Below are 12,016 nucleotides of genomic sequence, written 5' to 3'. Positions count from 1 at the left end.
GTTCTATGCATTCCTTTACGTTGTAAGTGTATTTAATTTAAACAGTCACTTTTAAATATGAAATGTAATGGTAAGGTTATCTTTCATCTTCACTTGACATATTTGACAAGTGTGCGTACTTGCAAAATTTATTTTAACACTCACATCCTGTCAGGAAAGCTTTGTGAGAATGCAAATAGCGATTAGATTGTCTTTAAAGTTTTATTTTCTCCTGGTTAACCTTTTACCTTCACTGTTTAGGATTGTATGCAAAGTTAACTGAAATGAACATGGAGCGATGTCTGTGAGTATATGCTTTTGATTGCATTTTTCTTGCTTCACACTATACAATGATTTGCATTATTATCTTAAATATGTTCTCTCTTTTACTATCCCAAAAACAATCCGCTACTATTTCCCCTTTCTGGTCTTAAACACTTAATCAGGTTACTCCTTAATCATTTTGGCTGCAGTAAAAGAAATGAGATTTCAAATTTCTTCACACAGCTATGATCTGTCATTCCACCCCCTCAACCCCCCCATTCCCAGTTGTTATCACATTCTATTACAGTTAGTGCATCTTTTCCATTGCTTCTCTCTCACTCCACCAGGCACTCCAAACAAAGGGGCACTTGCTACGCCATATCATGACAAGAGCTTATGAGTGGAGTCTTTATGTGTGGGCCTGTTGTGCTGCTGTTGGGTGATCAGGGAGGGAGAGAAAAGTAAAACCTGCTTCTATGTTTGCATGTATAAAGAACTTCATTAAACATGACTTTGATAAATCCACAGTGGCTGTCATTGACCGTCCCATTGCATCTCTAAATGCATTTGACCCAGAAGCAGTATAGTAAGGAAAATGTGTTATTTCTTTAAATGGTCTGGGGTATCTGTAACTGTTTTTAAGAATGGTTGATTGTTTGCATCAATTGTAGAGGGGTAGATTGTAATTTTCGTAGATAATAAGAAATAATGGTCCACATGAGCTGGAAACCTATAACCGTGAAGGAGCACCAACAGGAGGGAAGCAAGAAAGAAGTTGTGCAGAAACAAAGGAGAGCTATGAGCAGAGGAGCTGGAGGTTGAAAATGATCAGCATTCAGATGCAAATACAAAAGAGAAAGCACACAGTGACAGAATGAAGAGCACAGAGACTTATTGTGAGGAGAAGAGGCAAATCACTCTCAAGAAAAGCTTTTGTTTTGTTTGGCACAAAATGAGACAGAATCTCTTAGAGGCAGCATGTAGGCTGGCTAAATAAGTCTGTAATCTGGAAAGCTGTATAGATAGTTTGGAAATGCTAAATAGCTTGGCATTTTCCTAGAAGTACCCAAGATGTTCTTGTTTGGTCAGTTGAAATTAAACTTTGGGAAGTGACACAATCAAAACTGCCAAGGCCGCGAGGAGAGAGGGTATGATAATTGTCCTCATGAAACTTAGAGGTGACAGTTACTGTTGACAGGACTTTCTGACCTATCCTGCATGAATAAAGAACAACATATTATGGAAATGTGGAGCTACCTAGTGCCACATGCTTGTGTGGAGCAATGCAAATGCTGTGATTGAGTTCCAGAATTTTGAGCCAGTGATGATTCCAAGTCAAGCTGACTTGTGAAATAGAGGGGAACTTGCAGGTGGTAGTATTCACATGCATTCACTGCTCTCGTTTCTCTAGCTTCTGTTTTCATGAAATAGAACAAGTGGGCCATATGAACCTACTACATGTAATGGGCTGACTGACCGAGTGGTAGCTTTGTGTATGGCTGAGGCCATGGAGGTTTTTGGAGAGAGCAGACCCTAGTGGAAGCAGTCCAGAAGAGGGGGACGCAATTGCCAACTCATTCTCCTATTCTTCCTGTTCCTCTCTCCTGCAGCAGCCAGTTCTCCTCTGCATGCCCTTACCTTCTCCTCCCTTTCGTCTTACAGACACTAAGCACTCCCTTTCTCCTTCGAAGCTTACAATATGGTAGAGAAACATAGTACCCATTCTTTTTAGACAAAAGCCCTCGAAGTATTTGTCGAATAAATTTTGACAATGCGCTGAAGTCTTGGCAGAGTGCTGCAGAAAGTCTCCTGATGTGTCCTCTTCAAACCTCTAGCAGTAAGTGATCAATAAAAAGTGATACATCTTAAAGATGTGCTTGAAATCCTCTGGAGATTAGCTGTTGTTAGGAGAGGTTGTAAAATGAAGCGTCTTTATGAGCTCCAATAGGCAATTTAATTGTCAATCAGCCCCATAATGATCGTCCAGGCAACCATTAAAGGTGCTGGCATCAATTCCTTTACCAAGATGGTGGCCTGCATTAAATGAGGGCAGAACTTGTGATGAAGTTCAAGACCCCAACTCGGACTTTCTCTTTCTGCAGTCCCTGAAGCATTTGGCTAAAATCATCCTCTTAATGTTCAGATTTTTTTTCATTTACTTATCTGATCTAGCAACAATAATGTTTTGCACAGCGATGCACAGAGATTGGAAGAGTTATTTAGCAAGAATCATCAACTGAGGGAACAGCACAAGATAATGAACGAAAATGTCAAGAATTTGGAAAACAGGTAGGATGAACATTAAGAAGCATTTTAAGTTTCCTTTCCTTTCCTTCCAAACTGCAGCACCCCCTTTACATTTTAATATATCGAAACTGCATTGAAACCTTTAACAGAAATCCCAAAATGTACTTCTTATTCTTGAATATTAAAGTATATATTAAGTTGACATTTTACTTACCTTGATATTTTACTTGCATTTATTACTGAATGGTTCAGGTGCCTGCCAAATACAATGGGCTGGATTCTCCAACCTCGTTCACAGCCAGGATTCTCCAGTCCTGCTGCAGTGAACGGGGATTTGGCCAAGTGCCAAATTCTCTGTCCTCGCTAGCAGTGAGGTGTGAATGGCCAGAGAATTCTGGCCAATATTTTGTTTCACGATGTGACAACTGATCTCAGTGTTCAGGGTGGAAAAGATCAGTCATATTTCTCTCTAGGTTGCTATTTTCATTGCTCCAGCAATGGCTTTCAACTGTCTCAGCCTAATTTCAAAGATATCCTCCATTAGCCACTTTGACCCGCAACTTGTCTCTCTACCTTCTGAGGCATTCCTGAAAACCAAATTTTTGATCCCCTGTCCTAATACCTTCCTGTGTGGCTCACTGTCAAATGTTGATTCATAACTCTCCTATGAATGTAGTGCCTAGGAAGGTAATGGAGGCCTTAAACCTTACAACCTTTAAAATATATTTGGATGAGCACTTGAAATATCATAACATTCAAGGATATGGGACAAGTGCTGGAAAATGGGATTAGTGCGACTTTAGTGGTAGTTATCATTGGACTGAAGGGCCATTTTTGCACCGTATATCTCCATGAAGCATCATTGGGAAATTTTGCATGTTGAAGGCGCTATATAAATGGAAACTTCAGGCCAGAAATCTCCAGTCTTGTAGGCCCCGCTATTACTGTCAGCAAGAATGGAGAATTTAGCCCCCAGCCAAATCTCCATTCACTGCAGCGGGACTGGAGAATCCCAGCCACAGGCAAGGTTGGAGAATTCCAGCCTTAGTTGTCGGTGGTGATATTTTTTGCTATAAACCAAACATGGGTGAATATGGAAAAGAACAGGACAGGGCTTTGACGTTGAATAGTTTCCTGATGCTCTCTGGTTCCAGACACACCAGGTGAGGTACCAGAAGTCCATGGACATAATGTATATTGGGTGTTCCGAGGAGAGGACAGAATAAAAATTGCTGGCACCTTTCCTTTGAAAGGAGAAGAGGCAGGTTCCTAAGCAACATTTTGTGTACAGCTTTGAATGCAAAATATTTGAGATCAGAATGTGTTCCAGGTACCAAATAGAACGTGCTTCAGATTTTATGTGAGTGCAAACAAGCTTTTCAAGTTGTTAGAGAAAGCAAACAGCCTTTCCCTTTGAATGAGGTGTTTCCATATCAGGTGGAGACATTTTATTTCAAGAATTTGATTGCAGCTCAGGAATTTCTGACTTGACCACATTTTGGAAGTCATGTGACTTGAGAAAATAAGGTTTGTTTGTGTTTGGGAGCCAATGATCACGAGTGTTGGTGTAAGAATAATGGTGCATTGAAAATCCTTTGCAGTCTCAAAATTACAATATGAAGAATAGAAAATCACCTGCTGTAACAGGTGTTAATGTTTTACAGTACCAGGATTGCCAGATTAAATTCAGGCAGAGCCCAGTGTAGGAATAGAAATGTTTTACTGTAATTGTATAGGACTTTGGGGAAGCCACACCTGGAGTATTGTGTTTAGTTTTGCTGCCCTTATCTGAGGAAGGATGTTCTTGCGGTAGAGGGAGTAGAGCAAAGGTTTACCAGACTGATTCCTGTCTTGCAAGGAGAGAGTAAATCGGGAGTTAAGATTTTATTCATTGGAGTTTAGAAGAGTGAGAATGTCATAGAAACTTATAAAAGGTTAGACTTTTATAAGTCTTATATCTTATAAAAGGATAGATTCAGATAGAATGATCCAGAAGGTGGGGGAGCCCAGAGCTAGGGGTCATAGTTCGAGGATAAGGGGTAAACCTTTTAGGATTGAGGTGAGGAGAAATGTCTTCACCCAGAGAGTGGAATTCACTACCACAGAAAGTAGTTGAGGCCAAAACATGTGAATTCAAGAATAAATTAGATATAGCTCTTGGGGTTAAAGGGATCAAGGGGTATGAAGGGGAAGGTGGGATCAGGTTATTGAATTTGATGTTCAACCTTGGTCAAGATGAATGATGGAACAAGCTTGAAGGGCTGAATGGCCTGTTTCCAATTTCTATGTTTCTATGTCTGATCATCCGCCCTTCAAACAAAATGTTGCTGAAATAGATTCCTGAAAGCAGGGGGCAATGTTAGGTGAATTAATATAATTTTGAGAAGTTTTCTGATATACGTAGGTAGCATAAGCCAAAGCCGCTTCAGATCAGTTGTTGGGTGATGCCAGGGTCTCTGTAGGGCATCAGCACAGTTGGCTAGGCAGCCAAAGTGTGGTGCAGAATAATGCCAACAGAATGGGTTCAATCCTTGTACTGGCTGAGGGAGTTTTTGTGGCCTGCCTTCTCGTCCCATGGTGATATCATGGCATGAACCATAAATAGCAAGCTTCAGACAATGACGATGCTACGTGGAGAGAAGGAAACTCACTAACATCCTTCAGTCCCTACAACCTTCCAAAATTAACTTAAATATAGATAAGTGTGAGGTGATGTCCTTTAGTAGGGAAAACAAGAATATCACCTTGCTTTAAATGAAAAACTAAATGAAGCAGCAAAGGGTTCCATCTAGGATAAAAGTGAGCAGAACATTAAAAGTAGGGTTGTAGATCAACAAAGCAATCAAAATGCTAAAAGGATGCTGTGATTTACATCTAGTTGTATTGATTTAAAGATTGCAAAGTTATATTAAACTTGATTAGACTGCACTTTCAGTGCTATACACAGTTCAGGTCATCATGTTATAAAAAGGGCATAAAACATACTGGAAAAAGTGCAAAAAATTATTCACAAGGGTAGTGCCAGACTGAGAGATTACACCACAGGGAAAGAGTGAACAGATTTGGCCTCTTATTTCGACAGAAAAGGTGGAAACAAGGAAAATAGAATCAGGAATATGTCATTTGGCCTTTTGACCCTGGTCCATCATTCATTATGATCATGGCTGATCCTCTATCTCAACTCCATACTCCAGCACACTGCCCACACCCTTTTAGACCTTATGAGGCTAGAAATCTATCTATTTCCTTTTTAAATATATTCAATGACTTGCCTTCACAGCCTTATGTAATAGAGAACTCCACAGGTTCACCACTGTCTGAATGAAGATGTTTCTCCTCATCTCAGTCCTAAATGGCCTACCCTTTATTCTGAGACAGTGAACCCTTGTTCTAGACCCCCCAGCCAGAGGAAACAATATCCCCACATTCGGTTTGTCCAATCCTGTCAGAATTTTATAGAGCTCACTTAGATCCCATTTCTTTCTTCTAAATTCCAGTGAATACAGACCTGTTCAACCCAATCCTCCTCATACGATAATCCTGCTACCCCAGGAATCAGTCTGGTGAACCTTTGCTGCACTCCCTCAAGAAGAAATTAGATATAGCTCTTGGGGTTAAAGGGATCAAGGGTATGGAGGGGAAGGTGGAGTCAGGATATTGAATTTCTTTCTTAGATAAAGAGACAAAAACTGCACACAGTCCTCCAGATGTTGTCTCACCAAAACCCTACAGAAAGACATCCTTGCTCCCACACCCAAGTCTTCTTGCAATGAAGGCAAACATGCCATTTACCATCCTAACTTCTTGCTGTACCTACATGTTGCCTTTTACTGATTGATGTACAAGGACACTCAGATCCCTTTGTTTCCCAATTATCACCATTGAAATAATATTTTGCCATTTAGTTTTTCCTTCTGAAGTGGATAATTCCACATCTATCCACATTATACTGCACCTGCCATATATTTGCCCACTCACTCAACTTGTCTAAATCACCTTGAAGCTTCTTAACATCCTCCTCATCACTCACCTTCCTATCAAGTTTTGTGCCATCAGCAAACTTTAAAGTATTACTTTTGATTTCCTCACCCAAAATCATTAGTTTATATTGTGAATAGCTGGGGCCCAAACAATGATCTTTGCAGGACTCCACTATTCACTGTTTGCCACCTCAAAAAAGACCCATTTATTCCTACTCTCTGTTACCTGTCTGCTAACCAATTCTCAATCCAGGCCAATATATTACCCCCAATCCCACACACACTAACTTCTTATGTGGGACTTATCTGAAGCTTTCTGAAAATCCAAATACGCCACATCTGATGGTGCTCCCTTAGCTATTTTGCTAGTTATGTCCTTAAAAAAACTCCAGTAGGTTTGTCAAAACAGGATTTCTCTTTCATAAATCCATATTCTCCTAGTCTAATCCCATTGATATTTTCCAAGTTTCCTGTTATCACATCTTTTATAATAGACTCTAGATTTCCTGACTTTTGGTGTTAGGATAACTGGACTGTAATTCCCTGTTTTCTTTCTCTCTCATTTTTTAAATAGCAGAGTTACATTTCTGACCCTCCAATCTGCTAGGACTGTTCCAGAATCTATTGAATTTTGAAAGAGAATGCATCCATTATTTCCACAGCCATTTCTTTTAGTGCCCTGGAATGTAGATATCTGAGCCTGGGGATTTGTCCTACAAGGTTCTCCAGCACTTCTTTTAGTAATATTAATTTCCTTCAATCCCTCTTTCTCACTAGATCCTTGGTTCCCGAGCATTTCTAGGAAGTTATTTTGTGTCTTCCTCCGTGAAGAACAAATTAAATAGTTGTTTAGTTGCTTTGCCATTTCTATTATAAATTCTCCCATTTCAAACTGTGAGAGAGCTACATTTATCATCACCTGAGAGAGACTTTTAAAATGATGAATGGGTTGGACATGGTCGATGTAACAAAATATTTCTGCTTGTTGGTAAGTCTATAACGAAGAGTCATAAATACAAGATAGTTATTGATAAATAAGGAAATAACGGGAAACTTTTTTACTCATACGTAATTAGAATGTGGAACTTGCTACCATAGGAATTGGTGAAAGCAAGTAATTTTGACTCTTTCAGAAGGGAACTGGATGAGTATTTAAGAGGAAAGGGGATAGAAAGTGTAATAAGTCCTCAGAGGCAGATGTCCTGCACCAAAACCCCTTCATTTACAAGTCTGACAACAGATACAGAGTGCTTTCAGTTGGCAGTCTATACTAGGAGTCCCAGAGGAACGGTCACTCCTGGTTAAATACAAAGCAAGATTGGCCCATCAATTTGACCCTTAATCAGGGAGTTCATATTCTAACAGGCCAACTTCAATTGCATGATTAAAGTCATTAGAGAAAGGAATGCTGAAAGGCTGAGGTGAAATAAATAAATGGAATGGCCAATACTTATCCTTCAACCAACATCAACAACACAGATCATCTGGTCATTATCACATCGTCCTATAAGGGTGTTTGCTGGGCACAAACTGACTGCACATTTCCTGCATAACGAAAGAGAATCTGCTTCAAAAGCATTTCATTGTGAAACATTTTGAGATGTAGAAGATACAATGGCAGGAATTCCTGGTCTCCCATCAACAGGTTTCTCAGTAGCGTTTGTTAGTAGCGGGATCTTCTGGTCCCGCTGCTGTCAATGGGATTTCCCATTGAAGCTATCCAGGAGTGACACAGTGGCACAATTGTTAGCACCACTTCCTCACAACGTCAGGGACCTGGGTTTGATTCCCGGCTTGGGTCACTGTCTGTGTGGAGTTTGCACATTTTTCCATGTCTGCATGTGTTTTCTCTGGATGCTCCAGTTTCCTCCCACAGTCCAGAAGACATGCTGGTTAGGTGCATTGGCTAAATTCTCACTCGGTGTACCTGAACTGGTAACAGAGTGTGGCAAGTAGGGGATTTTCACAGTAACTTCATTGCAGTGTTAATGTAAGCCTACTTGTGACAGTATCAAATAAGCTTTAAACTTTAAATCATGCCACCAGGAAATAAGTGGCGGCAGTACGTTTCTGGCGAACAGCTGGCGAATTCTGACCTGCACAAATGTGTGCCTTTCTTTTTGTTGATTATGGGGATTTCACTGTGTTTTGCTGAAATCTATTCTACGTATTAATCATTGGTTTGGTATTAGGTTACGAGCAGGACTATGTGACAGATGCACAGTTACCCAGGATCTGGCCAGAAAGAAGCAGCAGGAATTTGAAAATTCTCAACTTCAAAGCCTTCAACACATTTCAGTTCTCAGTAAGAACTCTAAAACTCTCTGCCTTTGCTCATTTCCCACTGTTACTTCTTCACGGAACTGCATCTTACTTGCATCTGGTTTGAACATTTTGCAGCGAATGAAATCAATGGATTGAAAGAAGAAAACAAAATACTTCACCAAGAACTGAGAAAGCTGAAATATCTGTTAGAGTGAGTAAAATGTGTCATTATTGTTCCACTAACAAGAACTAAATAATCTTCTGGGATGGAGTCACGATAGCTGTTTTTTGAGAACAGTTCCATGATGCTTACCATATCAAGGACAAGTAGGATTTTCCTACAAAAAGATTACAATCAAAACAAATATTTCTTAACATGAATTATGGATCATACTTGTTCTCAGGTAAAATAGCTGGACTCTCACGAGCCTGAGTAGGTCAAGAATAGATGAGGCAGCACGGTGGCACAACCTACTGCCTCTTAGCAGCAGGAACCTGGGTTCAAATCTGGCTTGGGTCACTGTCTGTGTGGAATTTGCACATTCTCCCTGTATCTGGGTGCTCTGGTTTCCTTCCAAAGATGTGCAGGTTAGGTGGATTGGCCATGATAAATTGCCCATTAGTGTCAGAGGTCTAGTTAAGGTAAATATATGGAGTTATGGGGATAGGGCCTGGGTGGGATTGTGGTCAGGGCAGGCTCAATGAGCCGAATGGCCTCCTTTTATGCTGTTTGATTCAATGATATATTACATTACACTGACTTGATTTATTATTGTCACCATTCATAGAGTACATAGGGGAGAAGGAAAGGAGAGGGTGCAGAATATAGCGTTGCAGTTACAGGTAGCGTGAAGAGAAAGAGCAACTTAACATATGATAGGTCCATTTTAAAGTCTGATGGCAGCAGGAAAGAAGCTGGTCTTGAGTTAGTTGGTACATGATCTCAGACTTTTGTATCTTTTTCCTGATGAAAGAAGGTAGAAGAGGGTATGTCCAGGGTGAGGTCCTTGATTATGCTGGCTGCTCTTCCGAGGCAGAGGGAAGTGTGGATGGAGTCAATGGATGGGAAGCTGATTTGAGTGATGGAGTGGGCTACGTTCACAAGCCTTTGTAGTTTCTTGCGGTCTTGGTCACAGCAGGAGCCGTACCAAGCTGCGATACAACCAGAAAGGATGCTTTCTATCTGTAAAAATTGGTGAGAGCTGTAGCAGACATGCCAAATTTCCTTAGCCTCCAGAGGAAGTGGAGAATTGGAGTGTCTGAATCTTGTGAACTGTGGACCCAGTTGATATTGAGTTTGATCAGTGCTTTCATTATTGGAACAATGCCTCAATTCTTCACATTTTTAGTGACATCTAATATGTAAAGGCTGATTTTCCAGACAAGTCTGACCTGCGGCCCTTAGAGGGATCATGAATTGTCATGAAGAAAAGGCTCAGAAAGAAATTATGGGAGAATTCCATAGAGCCAAGTGGGACAGGAATGTCTCACTAAGTTCCATTAGAAGATCGAAACTGCCAATCAGCTTAGCATGAGAGTCAAGCCAGTTTCCCATACCCCCACAGCTTGTCACAGATGTCCCTTTGGTACATGGGGATTTGATTGAGTACATGGAGACAGATTGTTGCTGTTGATCAGGCTACAGATTTGAGATAATCAGAACAAAAATTAAAGGGGAGATTGGAAAACATTTCTTTACGCAGAGTGTTTTTCAAAGGTGAAATTCTCTCCCCTCCAAAAAAAAGGTTAAGATTTGTTTGCAATTTCCATAAAGGAAATCAGATAACTGTTGTTTAATATCATATCATGTTTGAGAATAAAGAGATTTTAAAGGGTAGGGAAGTCAGTGGAATTAGACAAAATCACTCACAGAATGAAGGAAGGAATGTAGACAAACCTGACGGATTGAATATTTCGTTGCTATACAATAACACTCTAAAGGACTAATCTTAATCTCATATCCTCAGCAGAAAACAGGACTGGACAGCTCACCCAATGTCAAGTTTTGGGTTGCGTAAGTCAACTGGGTGGTCAACCCACTCCCGTCAGTTTCCAGCCAGGCAAATTGAATAAAATTACCCTGATCATCCTACTGTGATACATGGGGAGAACATAAAGTGAACCTTGGCAAGGTTTGAAAATTAGAGCTGTTTTCTTCTGAGCCTGTACTGTCACAAGTTTTTATGTGCTTGCCTTTTGAAACTTGACAGGACCAGGCAAAGTCCAGCTTATCCCAGAGGAAGCCGCTCCTTGTCGGACAATGCTATACATTCGGATTCACCCTTGATTAACAAAAGGAAGCAAAGTTTGGACAGTGCGTTCAGCTCAATAGCAGAGCATCGCAGCCATAAGCAGGAGTTTAAGCTTCCCACGAAAGGTATGGGTGATTCTTGAATATATTTAATAGCTGCTGGTTGCTTACTGTAAATTGGAACAAAGAACAAAGTTGCAGCACAGGAACAGACTCTTCAGCCCTCCAAGCCTGCCCAACCATGCTGCCCGACTGAACTAAAGCCCCCTACCCTTCCGGGGCCCATATCCCTCTATTCCCATCCTATTCATGTATTTGTCAAGATGCCCCTTAAACACGGAGAGAATGTACAAACTCCACGCAGGCAGCCCCTTAGAAGTCACTATCGTATCTGTTTCCACAGCCTCCCCGAGTTCCAGGCACCCACCACCTTCTGTGTAAAAAACTTGCCTTGTACGCCTCCTTTAAATCTTGTCCCTCACACCTTAAACCCATGCCTCCTAGTAGTTGGCCCCTCCACCCTGGGAAAAAGCTTCTGACTATCCACTCTGTCCATGCCCCTCATAATCTTGTCGACTTCTATCAGGTCACCCCTCAACCTCTATTGTTCCAGTGAGAACAAACCAAGTTTCTCCAACTTCTCCTCATAGCTCATGCCCTCCATGAGAGGCAACATCCTGGTAAATCTTTTCTGTACCTTTCCAAAGCCTCCACATCCTTCCAGTAGAGTGTGTAATTAGTAATGGTTATTTTATTTTCTACACAAAAGTGCAATCGTTTATTTTCTATCCATTTGTCAAGTAAGCTTATTTCATATTGCCTCTTATTACAGTAGCCAGTTTTTCTTATTGGATAGTCAAGAAAAAAAGTAGGCAATTTATTTCATAGAATCATATGATTCTGGCCCATCAAATCCGCACAACCCACAATCCCACCTAGGCCCTACTCCCATATCCCTACACATTTACTCAGTAATCCCTCTAACCTACACATCTCAGGCACTAAGGGGCAATTTTTAGCATGGCCAATC

The 12,016-nt window shown here is 40.8% G+C and overlaps 1 protein-coding gene across 1 annotated transcript; it reads left to right on the top strand.

The window, feature by feature from the left end:
• Positions 1 to 244: 244 nt before the first annotated feature.
• Positions 245 to 11,129, top strand: rbbp8l (retinoblastoma binding protein 8-like). Its single transcript, XM_080205217.1, has 5 exons — positions 245 to 283; positions 2,437 to 2,532; positions 8,663 to 8,775; positions 8,871 to 8,946; positions 10,946 to 11,129. Exons 1-5 carry the CDS (start codon positions 264 to 266, stop codon positions 11,127 to 11,129), a joined length of 489 nt encoding a protein of 162 aa, XP_080061343.1. The 5' UTR covers positions 245 to 263.
• Positions 11,130 to 12,016: the final 887 nt, after the last annotated feature.

The sequence above is a fragment of the Carcharhinus amblyrhynchos genome, chromosome 16 (assembly GCF_965287045.1).
Source record: "Carcharhinus amblyrhynchos chromosome 16, sCarAmb.v2.hapA, whole genome shotgun sequence".
Taxonomy (NCBI): domain Eukaryota; kingdom Metazoa; phylum Chordata; class Chondrichthyes; order Carcharhiniformes; family Carcharhinidae; genus Carcharhinus; species Carcharhinus amblyrhynchos.
The sequence above is the reverse complement of the archived record's forward strand: the minus strand, read 5'-3'. Positions and strand labels throughout refer to the sequence as shown.